We start from the raw sequence: 16,707 nt of genomic DNA on the forward strand, positions 1-16,707 counted from the left end.
CTCTCAGACTCTGCGAGCACTGCATTGGATTCTGCCTTACTCCTGTGACTCTTTGGACCATTCCCTGACTCAGCCTTTCATCTCGCCCCTGAACCTGTTCATGGACAACTCTTGGACTTCCAGACCTTTCTATATAAATTGACCTTGGGCCGGACCTTGACTACACTGTTTGAGTTGGTACCCTTGCCTTCTCATGCCAAGCTCTCACAGTGCACCCTGTGACACTCCGCAGCCTGGCTCCCAACAGGAAGCTACTGTCATATGTATCTGCGTGAACATTAGGGATGTACATTTGGCATTTCTGAACCGAATTAATATCCATATCATGCCTTTTCGGTATGATTCAGGGAGTAGTTAAGCCGAATCAGATTCTCTGATCTGATTCAGGTTACCGATAAGAAAATCCTGAATTAATTCAGGAATCCTGATTTTTTTGGCTCCATTATACCCTATGGGGCCATTACAGTAAAAGGCAAATCTCCTAGGGTATACTCAGTGGGCTGGGGGGAAGGGGGTTTGAGGTAGAGGCACCAAATTTGTAGTGTAGCTGTTGGAGCTTCTCCCCAAAAGAACCCCCAGGTTTCTAAAAGAGGGTGCCCTCATCCTCCATTGTTTCCAATGGTGGGGAAAAAGCAAGGCAGGCATACAACCAGCCCAGCAGATTCTCCCAGAGAATCTCTGCAGTAGAAAGTGAGGTGTGGGGAGGGGGCAGGTTTGTAAGGCCAGCAGCAGAACCACTGCAATGTGCCCAGCAGAACCAGTACCACTGTAGCAGTGCCAAAACCCAACAGGACTAAGGTCAAGTGTGTGTGTGTGTGTGTGTGTGTGTGAGAGAGAGTGAGAGAGTGGAATTTTGTTTTGCATCAGTCTTGAACCAAGGCCTTGATACTGCAACTTTCCCAGAACTGGTGTGCACTTTACCTTTACAAGGTTCAGTTTCTTCAAGAATAGTCAAGAGACATTCAGACATTAATGCTAAAGTCAGTTTATTATTTATGATGAAAGCTATCAGAAGAGATGTCTCCTGACATTAAATTTGTTGTCTTTTTCTTTAAGAAAAAGAAAGGAAACCAAAGCAGGCATGGGTATAGCCACAGATACTGTGGCACTCCTGCCTCTCTCTCTGGACAAGCTGTTCACACCTGCTGATCAAAGATGCTGGTAGGCTGAATTCAATCTAGTCACTGTCTAGATTCATGGGATTATAGTCGGGGTCATCCTCTTCATCATCCAACTCTAAATCATCCATTTCCTGGAATAACGATTCATCCACTTCCACACTGTTTCCAGCTGCAAGACGGGGAAAGACAAAGTTACCTTGAAATAATACAAAATAAAAGGGTAACTACTGCTAATGACTGCATCATTGGCAAGGCTCCATGTTGAAAGCTGATGCACTGACTGACGTTCACTGTAAATAGGCATAAAGTGTAAATAAATATAACTGGGCCAAAACATGCTAGTTGAAAATAGGCTGATGAGTCTGAACAGGAAGTAACTAAAAATGAGAGAGACTTCTGGGACACAGATAATAGCTCAAAGAAAAGTCAGCTCAGAAGGTGATGGTATAAAAGGCAAAATTTCTTGTTAGGGGCTATTCAAAACAAGATATTAATAGCATAATTCCTTATGGCCAACCAACAGTGTGGTTGCATTGTGCATAGGGTTACCATAGTTATCTCACAAATATTTTAAAACTCAAAAAGGTGCAGAAAAGAAACATGACAAGAGCTGAACTATTTCCTTGTGAGGGAAGGCAATGGTGTCTTCTGCTCTATATTTAGAAAAAGTTGATGAAGGGGAGACATGACAGAAGTCTATAAAATTATGTATTATGTACAGAAATTGTTGCACCTTTCCCTCAAATAACCCACAAAACTGAGCCACAGTAGATTAAACTCAGAGAAGTCCTTCATACACTGTATTGTTAATTTATGGAATCACTGCAATAAATATGGCATCTGCTAGCTTAAATGCCTTTAAAAGAAGAATGAATGCAGCCTACCTGAATTTGTATATTAACAGCTATTAGCCATGATTGGTAAACGGAACCTCCATGTTGAAAGACAGTCTCTCACTCAATATCAGTTACTGGGTGGTGTGTGTGTGTGTGTGTGTGTGTGTGTGTGTGTGTGTGTGTGTGTGAAGGAACACCAACATGTTCTTTCACTGTGACATCAGGTTGGCCACAGGCTGTTGGAAGAGGCCCACCTGTCTGATCCAGTGGAGTTTTCCTTGAGCAATGATGTCTAAATCCTAAACAATTATACCCAGGTCCATCATACTCTTTAAGATGAACAAGGAGTGTCCTCTTCAATTTTACCATCTTTGTACTACGTTGAAAACTAAATGGCACAAAGATGTGCATTCCTGATGGCTGCCTCTCAGCCCCCAAACTCTCCTTCTCTCAGGGATTTTCCAAATAACTGGTAAAAGACAAGTTCTATTTGACTTGGCTTTGGATGACCAGGAACAGAGGACAACACACAGGTGGTTTCAATGAACATAATAATCCAACACCTTGAGCACCTGGGATAAGTCAGGATACAACCTGAACTAACTAAGCAAACGAGCAAACCTGGAACCTTTCCCCCCATCTGGATACTGCATGTGCAATGCAGCAATAGCAACATTTACTGGCCCGTTATCCTGAACACTATTATTTCTTCAATCGTTAATGTAAATAGAACAAACTTCAGTCAAGAGAAGCAGGAGTACTTCAACACACACATACACACACACACACACCAAATCAAGCAGATTGATAGCAAGACAAATTTATTCTTATGTGGTGCAAATAGAACAGGATCTGAAAAGTGAAGAAATTATTCTCACACTTTAAAATTGCCCATGTTAGCAGACTGCTTATTTTTTAAAAAAAGTTTGTTCTATAAAATGTTTAAAAGTCTTAATTTAAGAGCTGGCTCCAATTCATTGGGCAGCAGATATTTTAAAAATTATTAGGTACTTATACAAATTGCAGGTGTCCAGCAGCTTATGAGAAAAACATTCCCTCCAGTATGAGTGGGAAACGGCAGCTCAAAGGGGTTAGGGTGCTGGACTAAAATCTGGGAGACCCAGGTTCAAATCTGCACTGGGCCACAGGAGGTTTCTGTGTGACCTCAGGCCAGTCACATGCACTCAGCCTAACCCACCTCACAGAATTGATGTGAACAAAAAATGGAGGTAAGGAGAATGATGTAAATCACTATGGGTCCTCACTGGAGAAAAAATTATTGAGGTAAGTAAGTAAATTCTTGTGAGCTGCTCTCGTAGCCAACTTTGGCTGAAAAACAGCACAAAAGTTTAAAACAAATAAAACCAAAATAATTTTAACTGTATTTTTGCATATGCATTATTATACAACCAAACCAAGCAAGATACCTGTATTGGCTAAGATTTATCTCTAAAAATTTGGTCTGTTGCCAAATTAATCAATACAGTTGCCTACCTGCCCTTGCTCCAAGCAGCTCAATCGGGGGTGTTTTGTGGCAGTGCTCCCAGACAGTTGCCCACTCCAGGCACTGGGTGAGCATAAACTTATTTAATTTTAGCCTGTGCACCTGCATGATTGAAGAGTTACTTGGCCAGTTTCTTGTTTCCATGAGAGAGGAGGTTTCTCATTATGTGATAAAGCCCTGACCTAAGAGTAAAATAAATGTCACCTTTCCATCTTCCATCTACTTCAACAAGGAAGAGAAGCAACATTCAATCAGTTACTAGGAGCATGCTGTAACTGTTCAAACCAAGATCACAGCATATAAAAATGGGCATGGCAATAATAATTACATTACCTTCTTCTAGGAACTGGATGTCCGATGTATCAAGATTATGATCTCTTTCAAACAACTGCTTTCCTATAAGAAATATTTTGAGATAAAGCTGGATCAGGCACATGCAACATCTTCAGCTATGCCAATCACAAATGTTGCATCTGTTGTTTACTAGCACATCTACATCTAGAAGTAAGCAATGGCAGACTTGACCGCTGTTTACCTTCCCTCAAAGACAAGACTGACAGAGAAGTCTACTAGTCAAATCTATGCTTGCTGGGAAACAGCTACAACATTTCTGATGGGAATCTTTACCAAACTCCAATTACTGGAATTCTCTTCTGTATGGGCTGGATCCAAACATGCAGTTTCCACAAGCAGAACTTCCCCAGCAACCCTCCAACACCCCCTTCCACCAAACCCTCCACTGAGGGACCATGGTAAATAAAATGGCCCGGGGAGGGAGTACATTGTTCACTGGTGTCCCTTGACATTCAGGCAGAGGCATCTATAGCGGAGGGGGCTGCTGGAGAAATGGAAATGTGGGGGAAACTTACTTGCATGAGCTTCTTTCATGTATGCATGTTTGGATCCAAGCTATGCCTTTTTATATTTCATAGATGGTTTCAAATATGAAAGCAAACATGAATAAAATAGCTTACCAGTTAATTTATTTTTGCCTGACTGTTCTTCCTCTTTCATCTTTTTTCTTTTATTTTCTAAGATCTCTGCATCAAATTTGGCTTTCCAGCTTAGAAAATTCTCAATAGTGACAGGGGTGCCATGGAAGCATTGCTGTAAAAAAGGGAAAATATTAAGATATAATTAAAAAAGAAAACCTTAGGACTAATGTGCAACTCTTTTAACTATTCCAACAAAGTCATCTTTATCCCTCAATTTAAAATGCACGTATTTCTAAGCAATCAAATCTGTACCTTCAGAATCCACTACCCCTAAACCCAATCATGGCAGGCAGATTCCACTTCACCGAGTAATACATAGGTCAAATCCACCCAATTAACTCCATTTGGAAATCCAGGGCTAGAGATGTAAAATTGCTGGAAATTTTGAAGCCATGGGGGGGGGGGGGGGGTTCCTGGGAAAAACTGAAATATGAGAAACAAAACTGAAATATGAGCAACACATCAAACCTAAACTATTTTTACTATCTAACAACATAAAATGTAGCATTTACTTAGCATATAAAATTTAAAATTTATAAATGCCTTACTTTTCTACCAGTAAAATTGCAAATTCACCCAGTACTTGAGAGCAAACTGCAAGCTGATTCACCCTATACTACTTTAGGGCTATAAGCTACTTGCTACCCAGTGTATGTGTCACAATGGTTTGAGAAAGAGCTGAAAAGTTCAACCACAAGGGAAGGGTCAGGTTAAACTGTATCTGTATCTGTTGATGGATGGCCAGCTGAATGCCACCTCAGACAATCTGATGAGGGGTCTAGAGGCTGTGGTTGGTTGGTTGAAGCAGAGCCAGCTGAAACTAAATCCACTGAAGACGGAGGTCCTGTGGTTGAGCCAGGGAGATCCCAGGTTGGGATGCCAACTTACAGCCCTTGAAAGTGAGCCACTAACATCAAGGCCACGTGTGAAGAGCTTAGGAGTGATTCTGGATGCCTCCCTTTCAATGGAGGCTCAGATCACAAATGTTGCCAGACTGCCATTTTCCCATCTGCACCAGGTTAGGCAATTGGTCCCCTTCCTGTCCCGCCCTGACTTAGCCACAGTGATCCATGCAACAGTCACCTCCAGACTAGACTATAATTATGTAAACCTCTATCTTGAGCTGCGGTGGCTCAAGTGGTTAAGACGCTGAACTGCAGGCTGTGGAAGGTCAGTAGTTCAGCAGTTCGAGACCCGGGTGCCGCAAGACGGGGTGAGCTCCTGTCTCTAGTTCCAGCTCCTGCCAACCTAGCAGTTCGAAAGCAAGAAATTGCAAGTAGATAAATAGGGACCACTTCGGTGGGAAGGTACCAGCGTTCCGTGCGCCTTGGTGTTTAGTCATGCCGGCCACATGACCACGGAAACGTCTTCGGACAGCGCTGGCTCTTCGGCTTTGAAACGGAGATGAGCACCGCAACCCTAGAGTCGGATTCGACTGGCTTTCGAGCAAGGGAACCTTTACCTTTACCTATCATGTCACCCCTCAATTGACGTTTCTCCAAGTTAAAGAGCCCTAAAAAGCTGCATCACTGGAAGTTAACAATCACTAGGAGCTTTTTATTAATGAGGACAGTAGAAGCTCATGCAGCAGTTCTCTGGAGGACCACCAGCTATCTCTGCTGAACAGGAAACAGCATCAGGCACCTTTACTCCTGGATAACAGGAAATCAATTTTAATTGCTTCATTTCTACCTTGCCATTCCTGCCAATGGGGCTTATATTGTTCTCACCTGAGTGTGTGTGACTGGCCCAAGGACACCCAGCAAGCTTCCACTGAAGAGTGGTGATTCGAATTTGGGTCTTCCAGACGGTAGTCTGAAACTCTAACCACTATACCACACTATTGTTAGAGGCACCTGGTATCTCATGCTGGCACATGTTGACTGAGTGTGGCTAGGGTGGCTGGTGATGACATTGCTGGCCCATGCCAGCTGCTGGTAGCTACTTAGCATGGTGCTATAGCAACAGCCCTGGCACTGCTCTCTCACAGCCCCTAGCAAGGGCACAAGATTCCCCCTTCCCACTCAGCTGTACTAAAAAATGGCAGCTGGTAGTTCTCCAACATAGCAAGGCAACAGAAAATTCTAAGAACATGAACACATTTTCCCCAATCTAGACTCTTCTGTTTCAAAGATAGAGCATTTTTGTTTGTGGGCAGCTCTAGTAGCTTCACAATAAGACACAGCTCTGAGCTGTATTTTCCACTGAAACAAACAGGGAAACTACTGCACAAGGAACAATATTCCTTAGGGAGCAATCCTAAACAAGTCTACTAAAAATTAATTACATGTCACTCATGGGATTTTCTCCCACAAAAGTGCCTATAGGACTGCAGCCTTAGCTCCCAAGAAGACTACTTATCAAAGTCATGCTACAATTAGCCAAGCCAAGCTAACAACTGGAGACAGCCACATATACATATCAAAAACAATTCCAGCAGAACTTTCTTGCACCTTTTCTGCCTCCTCTGCTTCTTTTTCCTTCTGTCTTTTTTCCTCTTCTCTTCTTGTTTTTATCTGATCTACCATTTCATTTAATTTCTCTTGTACAGCTGACACTAGTGTGAAAATCATTACCATGCCAAGATTCTCTTCTGCCTGAAATACAAAAAGACAACATCCCCAAATGAAAAGTGTATTCATGAACAGAAGTATTGATATTGCAATGGAGCACTGCAAAAAAAAAAAAAAAAAGTAAGGAAAGGAACATATGGGATTGCCAATAGTTCCTGAGAACAGTTATAAAGTAGACAGGAAATGAAGACATACTTACTGCAAAACCCAAACTTGGTGATGGCCTCCAGATGAATCTCTCCATGGAAGAGATGATCAGTGAGATTTATGTGCTCCAGAACTAGTGTGATCTTAGTTGGTGGAAACCAATATAAATGCTATATTTGCACCTCTAACTGTGTGGGTGGGATGGAAGACTTCATACTCTGTTGATGTGCTGGATAATCCAGCAATAACCCCACAATCAAAACCACATACAAACCTAGATATTTTTATTCCCACAAGTTTCACTGCAACAAATAAGATGTTTCTTTTGATTAAAACTGGGGTCAGATACCTTTTATAATTAGAGATAAACTGTAGCCAGCCTCCTCAGCCCTGAACCTGGGGTAGTCTTTCTTGAGAGAGAGACCCCCCAAAACGACCTCTGAGCCTCCACCAACAGTGTCCTCATGAAGCCAGTCTTGGCTTAAACAGTGGCTTTTGCTGGGAGGCTAGGAGAACCACATCTTCGCTGGGAAAACTCAAGCCAAGTGAAGGCTCTCCAGGCTGGCTGCACCGTCAAGCATCCTCCATGCAAGCAGTCCCCCCCCCCCGCAGACGTTTCCATCCCCATCTCCTGTTTCACCTATATGTCAGGAAATACCTTTGGAATAATCCTCTCATTCCTGTCTCCATATATTTGTCTCAGATATCTGCATTCTTACACCCATGCCAGACCTATCAAGGTAAACATTACCTCTCCATATCTAGTGAATGGTCTCCCATTCAGATTCATCCTGCCACACATTAAGAAACATCACCTCTTTTGTCTGGCACCAGAGAAACGCCAGGCCACTCTATTGTTCCACAATGGACACTCCCAGCCACCCATCCAGCACCTGCTTAATCCCATTATAGCTAGACTCTGCCCCTCTGAAAGCTCACTGGTCCCACCTAGGGCTTGCCCCTCTGGGTGCCACACCTCCTGAGGCTCATCATTGGTCCAGATAATCTTTTGTCTTCACCTGGGGCAAGCCCCTCAAGACCTCCCATTAGTCAGCATTGTTTTCCAGGGTCTATATCCGTCAGAGCACATGGCCTCAGACTGTGTGCCTCTGCCCTGATGCCAACTGGCAGTTCACCCCTACACCTCTGGGTTTCGGCCAAAAGCTCATCTCCATGGACTCCTGCATGTCTGGACAGGTTGTATCACCCCATAACTGACACCTCTATTCATGATCAATCACCTCTGCTTCCTTAGTTCTGTACTGCTTGCTCTTTTGAATGTTTAGTGTGCTTGTACTTAGGGAACTAGTTTAATACAACCTATTTAATTTACTCTTCAAATCTGGAGTCTTCCTACTGTGCCGGACCTCAGTATACAAGTGGTGTGCAATTCCTGTACCCCCCTGGCTTATCCTGCCGCACAGCTAACTTCCCCAAACAACAAGGCAGGCCACTGGTGGTAACAAAACTATGACAAAAATTCAGAGCTGGAGATCATCGATCAGCCAGTATAAAAAAGATTATCTGCATAACTGAAACTGCACAACGTAATCTTACTGAGAACTGAACTGACCCATTGATTAACAATCCATAAAGTTTCTGCAGACCGAAACACTGGTTGTTGCCAAGCCTTTATTAAGAAGCAGAACAAACAAGATCTCAGAATAAGTAATGAATGCAAACAGGAGCACAGCTTGTTTTAGTATAAAACTGTGCACGGGTCACACTTGGATTACTGACAACTTACTGACAACTGTTCACCTCTACCATTTCTCTTTCTGTAATGCATCTCTAAGAAATCCTTTAGAGCCATAAATATCTTTGCCTGCCATTCCCTACAGACACTGGTTATACTAGCATCCAATCTACCCCTCCAATATACCCTAACCTCATTTTCTTTTTTAAAGAGTCCGATTTGGTATAGTCCTAGGTCATATATCCCTAGGTTAGAAAACACCAAGTGATGTTTCCACAGATACTGCAGATTCTGGAATTCATATGAGCATACTCCAGATTACTTAACGTAGACTGTTTATCCTTTTACATTTATTAACCACCCAGTCATTCCCACAATCTGAGGGTATCAAGGGTTGCAAGAAGGCATATTTTCTACCTCTTCAGTGCATATTCATCTGCTTTAGCAGTTGTGAAGTCAAGAGAACCTAGCTATTCAGGCTTAATAAACATGGAGTATGGGCTTTTATTTTGGAAAAAGAGGTGCCGGAACTCTCAAGAGGGAAATGAAGTTTTCTATCTGTATACTGAAAACTCACAAACTTTTAAACATTTTAAAAAGAATTTTGTGGAAGAGGTTCCAAAACTCCATTCTGGCGCATTCCCCCAGAAAAAAAGCCCAACATGAAGTGCAATAGTAGGATCACATATATTCTGCAGAAGAGGTAGTACAAATGAATTCTCACCTCTATCAGCTATATGAAAGGGACCGACATTATGTTAGTTGCAGTTTTCTGAAAGTGTTGTAGTCGTCACAGATTTTTATATGCCTTTGTGTGTTTGGGCATGGGGGAGAAACATGACTATCAGCCTTCAATCCTTTGTTTGTGAAGTTTTAGATATTAAAGAGTATTCGTCTCTTTGATGTTCAATGTATTATGATACTAAGATTACCTTCCATGTTCCAGATGGTTCTTACCTGTTCCTGAAGTAATTTCAGGATGTCTGTGACGTCATTATCCTCAAGGTTCTCTTGAGAAAGCAGTTCACAGAGGGGGATTTCATCTGGATACTTCTCTGCATATGTGAATTTGAGGGTTGCCTGAACAGCTGTGGCACAAGAGACAATAACTGCTTCAGATATTAGCCATCACTATTGTTAAAATCTGACCTAATGCATTTTATTAAAAACCATTTAGCATGAACTAGGTTTCAGAAAAACACCACTCGCACAAATGAGGAGGCAATTAGATGGCATCTTTAAATGTTTCTGGTTGGTGTCCCATGCCTTTTGCCAGAGGGATGTGGATACAGGAGTTTTTGCCAGACCTCTCTTTACTTTGGCTAGTTCTATACCCCACCTTTCTCCCAATACAATCAGGATCTTTGCCAACTTTTCAATTTTCCTTTGCAATTGTATAGTGAAAACTGTGGCAAACTATTGTGCACAAATGCTTAACCAATCCCAACTCATTACATTAAAGGATGCTAACATACTACTGCTGCTCGTTAGCACTGGACCTAAAAAAAACACACTCCTGCCCTTGTTTGCCCTTGCCAACACAACTTGGAAGAAGGGGGAGAGAAAGCTTGCTATCCTATGCTTGCCATCTTATACTATGGAACACTCCACCACACAGAGCCAAATCAGTTCAGATGCTTTGCCTTCCATCTTTTTGTTACATCAAATCAAATTTCTGGGATTTTAGACATAAGGCTGAAATGAAACACTATGATTGGAGACTCCAACATAGGCCAGCTCCAGGGCCAACTCGCTCACTAGGCAAACTAGGCGTTCGCCTAGAGCACGCCGGCCCTTAGGGGCGCCAAACTGCACCCGCCCCCCCCGCCAAAAGCCCTGCATTTCCCTGTGACCGCCGCCGCCGCCTCTTTGGCCAGCTAACTTCAGTGTCGGCCGGGGGGCAGGGAGATGGCAGGCCCGGCGCACAGGTGCATGGGTTCCTGGAGAATATGTGGCACCTCCTCCCCCTGCTTCCCCCTGGGGCCTCTGCCGGGCTCCTGTAGGTTGGGGGGGGGAGCTACGGCAAAGCCACCGCCTCTTTCTCCTTGGGAGGCTCAAAGCCACCAGGGGCGCAAGACAGGGCTTGCGGCTTCTGCGCCCGAGACGAGTGCCGTGTCAGCCCCACTTTTTCGGCAGGCGGGCAGGCGTTGCTTCTCCTCCGGCACCCATGGCCTGACTGATGGGCTGGGACAATGCAGGCTTGTCCCTGGAGGTGCACCGGAGTCTGGCCGTGGAAGGGGTTTCCCGCCATGGCGCCTAAGGGCTCCAGTCCGAGCGAGTGTCACTGAATTCGGTGTGTGAGCATTTGTCGGGTCGGGCCAGGATGGGGGGCCGCAGCCCTCAGAACTCTGACTAGGGGGAGCGAGTGCTGTTGAAATCCGGGGGGGGGGGATTTATTTCTGAGTAGAAGTGTCGCAGACGTGACTCATTGCCAAAGGGCATGCGTGGCGAAGGTGCATTGGCTTCTTGTGCTCCAGACCAGCACTGTGTCGGTCCTGCCACCCAGAACAGATGCTGGGGCTAAGCCTGGTTGGTGAGTCCCTGACCCAAATGAAGCTGCCAGCTGCTGGGAAGAGATCCAGCGGAGGGAGGTTTACTGACTCTGGGCTGAAGAGGGAGGCGGCAGAGCTGTTTCTTTACGGGAAAGAAAGTGGGGGTAGCGGGATGATGGAGTCAACGTTTAGGAGGCGCTCAAGTCTGGCTCTTCCTTCCGAAGGTCCCTTCTGTGCCTCCCACGACTGGAGGGGCTGTTCTCTTCAAGGAAGGAAAGGGGGAGGGAGAGCGATCTCCCACTCCCCCCACCATTCTTCCTAAAATGCATTTATTTTTGAAAATTGGTGGGCGCGCGGGGGGGGGGGGCATAAGGGATCCTCGCCTAAGGTGCAAAATAAGCTGGGGCCGGCCCTGAATGGTTCAGGACTTTGATATGACTCTGCAGCATATTATGGAGCAAGCAAATAATATTTTGATTTGATAGACTGGCACAGAATTGACCACTGTGCGGGTCTACAAAATGAAAGCAAATGAGCGCACCCTTTTGTTCTGTGAAGTCACCACCATGAACTGCCCTTGAAAATGCTCCGAAAGATATTCCATGGAGGGTGAGTCACATGTGGTTCAATCTACTTTTGGAGGATACTACAGAAAGTGGAAAGCTGCAGGGTCTCAAATGGCACAGGACTGTGGCAGACCCATGAGCTTAATGCTGGATCTACATGACTCCTGTCCAAAGTAGGGTTGTTGTGAGAACTCTGGTTTTCACAGAAAGGGATGCTAAACTGCATTTGCCTGCAATTCATCCTCTCAAAGGCTTCTCTCCTCAGCCAAGGTAAGTTTGACTGAGACAAAAACACATGCAGGTACCGTCCACTGGGAGATAAGGAATGGGTGCAAGGATCAGTCACATGGGCACTTTCTATTCCAAATGTCATATTCCCCTGCCTTGCTTTTACATCAATAGGCAGACTTGGGTGTAATAAATGATTTTACGTGAACTTTGAGCCACTATGACAGCAGGTATCAGATTCTTCCCAAGACCACAAACTCCCTCAGAAAACATCCACTTGAACTGCCTTTGTTTCACAAAGTAGATATGAATTAGCCCTGCAATGAAAAGTAATTATTTTATTGCATTACCTGCTTTTTTCCTCAAAGTAGTAGAGAATCACCAAAAAAAAATTAACAAGAGTAATGGCCATATGAAAAAAAAAATTCTAAACTAATTTTCAGGCTTAAAAACTGAGTCAGCCATTCATTCCTTTCACTTTTTGTAATAAACAAATACAATTGTTAATGATACATTTTGGCAACACAGTAAACAGATGTACTGACCTAATACTGAGTTGCTACACCTGCATTTTAAGTGCAGTAGATAAAAATCTCAGTGGTGTGACAGCATATCACAAAAGCCAAGATTTGAAACCAGCAGTTGAAGTACTGCTTTTAATCTAGGAAAAGCCACTTTTCTTAAAAATCAGAACTATGGGTTGGATCCAATGGAGCATTTCCACAGATGGAAGGATTTCTATCCACAGAATATGGTCCCCCAGGATTAGCACTTCAAAGGACATCTTGGGCTGCAGAAAGGGTTGGGGGGCAAGAAAGTCACAACCTGTGTACAGAAATCCCACAGAAATGTTCCATTGGATCCAAGCCCAACACTGTTTGATATGCACAGAGCCAAAGATAGGCCAGGATCCAAAAATAACAGACGCGGACATGCAGGAAAGCACCAGATGTGCAATTAGATCTTCCTTTGCTTGTTTTCTACATAGACTTTCCCACTACAGAAATACCGGCAGCTATTCAGTTTTTAAGAGCAGCTTGTTTCTTTAGTTGCGAATAGTTGCAAAGAAAACAAGGGAAACCTCTCTGGCAGAATGTGCTTTGCATGCACAACTGTCCCACAGTAGTTATTCTGTATTAAAATACCTATGTATATATAACATTTAACATTTAAGCTAACCTACTTTGGAGGGTTGTTGTGAAGTTAAATCGCCAGGATGAGTTTCTAGGAGTTAAGGCAAGAAGCAAAGATAATGCAATAAATAATTTTATTGGAAAGGAATAGAGGAAACCCAGTTTGAAATCCACGCTCATCTGTGAATAACTGGGTGACCTTGGGCAGATCTTTCAGACAATTCAAATAAGACTTTGAGTGTGTAGAGACCATATATGCAGGGCAAAGTGGTATATCACCACTCACCCTCCTTAGTGTCTGCATCTGTCCTTAAACGATAGAGGGGGCTAGGAAATACGGCAATTGTGGACTGAATCAAATAAAGCACAGATTCAACTAAAACAACTTTATAAATAAACTTTCAGTGACTTTAAAAAACTTTCCCGACCTGTAAACAATGACTAGTCGGGCAGAAAAGATGGCGACGAGACTGAAGCACTGTCCTGGAACTACAAGATCAGCTCTTCCGGCTGCCAAACCGGAACTTTCCCAATATGTTGGCTACAGCATTGCACCCTCTGTTGGATCAGATGACTAACCTCAATAATAATTTTGAAGCACTCCAAAAACAGTTGAAAGAAACTAATTTAAAAACAGAGGAGACAGCAAAATAAGTGAAAAAGGTTGAAGCCAAGACAAAAGCAATTAAGCAACGACTGGAGGTAGTGGAGAAAGAGACCAGCTTTTAAGACTACAAGTGGAAAAATCAGCTTTTGTTCTGAGATTTCAAGGTGTTCCTGAACAGAAGGGTGAGAATCTGAAGGAAATTTTAAATGAAACATTGGCCCTAATGACAGGTTTAACTGCGGCTGTATTACAAAGTGATATGGATATGATCTATTGGACATATCCAGAATTCATCAATTAAAAAAACCTGCTGGGGAGATAATGGTGAGTTTCTCAAAAAGATCTACAAGAGACGTAGTGCTCAAGGCCACAAATGGGACAACCCTAAAAATCAAAGACGTAGAAATCAAAGTCTTAAAAGACATACCATTTGAAATCAGAAAGAAGAGGAAACAGTACAAAAGCTTAACTAACTTTTTGCTAAAAATTCCACACTATACAGATGGATTATACCTGAGGGACTTGTCTTCAACTACAAAGATAAAAAAGAAAAGATAGACTCTGTTTTAAAAGTGAAGAGGTTTCTGGAAATGCAACAAAGTCTAGCGAGTGATAAGAAAACAACAAAGGAACACGACATGGAAGAAGAAAGCAGCACATATGGGTCGGGAAGTTCAGAATCGACAGCGAGTAGTAATCCAAAGGAGGACTCTGAATCAGAAAAAGGGGCTGCGGCCCCAAAAGTCCTGAAAGTCCAATGTAAATTCGATAAAAAGAAATCTAGAGGAAAGAAATTGAAATAACAGAATTTTATAACCTTGAAAGTATAACTGTTTTACCTGTACTTACCTGCTTTTAATATACAAATACCAGTTTGTAATAGAAGCTGTAAGAAATAGCTATATTCCACTAACTTTATTATAGAGGGAACTTTAATTAAGCTAATAATCAACAATTTAATATGATCCTTGTGTAGCTTATTTGTTTTAGTCTAGTGTATAGTGTATAGTGTTTGTAGTAAGAAAATAATAAAAAATGATATATATATATAAAAAAGGTTCCCTTACTGTCCTTCAGCATCATGCTTGGCACAAGCCACAGGTATATTTTCTAGAATTTTTTGGTGGGTTAATGATTGCACACAGTTATTCATAGATGAGCATGCATTTCAAACTGGGTTTCCTCTAGTTATTCCTTTCCAATAAAAGTATTTATTGCATTACCTTTGCATCTTGCCTTAACTCCTAGAAACCCATCCTGGCAATGTAACTTCACAACAACCCACTGAAGTAGGCCAGCTTAACCCCAGACAATGCTTCAACTGTACAGAGTCTACTTACAGTGGGAAATTATAAAGCCACCCACCCAGTATGCTTGCTGTCTATAATCTGGACAAAATATCTGTGTATGTTCTACATATCCTAGGCTGCAATTGTATGCATGCTTCATCTTGAAGTAAACGCCACTGAATAAAATAGGACTTGCTGCTGAGAAAATATGTATGGGTTAGCACCGATAAAGTCCTCAGTTTTGAATCATGCAATCATTAACCCACAAAAAATCCAGAAAATATACCTGTGGCTTGTACCAAACATGATGCCAAAGGACAGTAAGTGAACGTAGACAAAGGAAAGATACAGACACTAAGGAGAGTGAGTAGTGGTATACAGAGGTCATTTTGGGGGGGATCGCGGGGGATCACAGTTCCCCCGGGTGAAGTACGGGGGGGGGGACATGACGAAGCCCCGCCCCCTGCTTCCGGCCACCCCGCTTCCAGCCCTCATTCAGCCAGGAGGAGGCAGGAGAAGAGGGAGGGTAAGTTGCTTTCTCCCTGCCTCTCCCCACCCCTGCCTGCCTGGGGCCAGGGAGGGCCTTCGCGGGGCTTCCTTGCACTCCCGCCGGCCGGGACTGTTGGGGGTGGGGTGTGTAGCCTTATGACACACTTTCGGTGATGTCAGGGGGTGTGGCCTTATGACACACTTCCAGTGATGTCAGGGGGTGTGGCATATGCTAATGAGTTATGCTAATGAGTTCCCCTAGCTCTTTTTCTACGAAACGACCCCTGGTGGTATATCACTTTCTCCTGCACATATGGTCTACACACTCAAAGTCTTATTTGAATTGTCTGAAAGATCTGCCCAAGGCCACCCAGTTATTCACAGCTGAGCATGGATTTCAAACCAGGTTTCCTCTATTCTTGCCTCAAAATAGTCTTCCTCTATCAAAGCCTTTAAAAAAATTACTAAACTGATGCAAAATAAAATGGATTTTACCACAGACACCCTCCACACACACACACTCTTACCCTGCACAGGCCATGTCACCTTTTGAAACAACCAACCTTTAATTTCATTTCATGTAAATATTTCAAAGCATTCCACTCACTTTCATCATTTTCCCCTGCTTCAGATGTCACAGTGATGGTGAAACTTGTAGGAATTTCCGATAGCACTGTGGAAGAAAGTAGTAACAAACTGAGTCAAAGAAGTTCTTTGGCATGGATGCTGGTGTTTTTTTGTTTATTTGCATCACTGAAACCCGCACACAAATCGGCTTAGCTGTGAACAGATAAGTAAACTAATTGCTTCAAATTGTACTTGTCCAAGAAGATATCATATCATTGAGACCCTAAATTGACATGTGAGTTTTTGAACAAGAAACAGCAGAGATCAAGACTGGATAAGAAAGCACATCATTGAAGCCCTGTTCCCAGTCCCAATGAGCAATGGCAGCTATCATTACATAGTGACAAAGGAAATACATGCTGCATAAACTCAGGACTCTTCCATTTGCTACTACTTCATATATT

At 43.1% G+C, this 16,707-nt stretch overlaps 2 protein-coding genes across 2 annotated transcripts in view; one reads left to right on the forward strand and one right to left on the reverse strand.

The window, feature by feature from the left end:
• LOC107108600 (amine sulfotransferase-like) overlaps window positions 1-1,091 on the forward strand; it is a 17,020-nt gene extending 15,929 nt beyond the window's left edge. The window contains exon 6 of the mRNA XM_015409061.1: window positions 1,057-1,091. Coding sequence (XP_015264547.1) covers window positions 1,057-1,091 — 35 coding nt within the window. The remainder of the gene's footprint in view (window positions 1-1,056) is intronic.
• The window catches only part of RWDD1 (RWD domain containing 1), a 27,564-nt gene continuing 11,826 nt past the window's right edge, over window positions 970-16,707 (reverse strand). Inside the window, exons 2-7 of the mRNA XM_015409074.1 lie at window positions 16,284-16,349; window positions 9,830-9,960; window positions 6,910-7,053; window positions 4,436-4,568; window positions 3,795-3,857; window positions 970-1,290 (exon numbers count right to left, since the gene is read on the reverse strand). Coding sequence (XP_015264560.1) covers window positions 1,178-1,290; window positions 3,795-3,857; window positions 4,436-4,568; window positions 6,910-7,053; window positions 9,830-9,960; window positions 16,284-16,349 — 650 coding nt within the window. The 3' untranslated portion in view covers window positions 970-1,177. The remainder of the gene's footprint in view (window positions 1,291-3,794; window positions 3,858-4,435; window positions 4,569-6,909; window positions 7,054-9,829; window positions 9,961-16,283; window positions 16,350-16,707) is intronic.

This window comes from Gekko japonicus, unplaced genomic scaffold, assembly GCF_001447785.1.
Source record: "Gekko japonicus isolate JY-2015 unplaced genomic scaffold, Gekko_japonicus_V1.1 scaffold50, whole genome shotgun sequence".
Lineage (NCBI taxonomy): Eukaryota > Metazoa > Chordata > Lepidosauria > Squamata > Gekkonidae > Gekko > Gekko japonicus.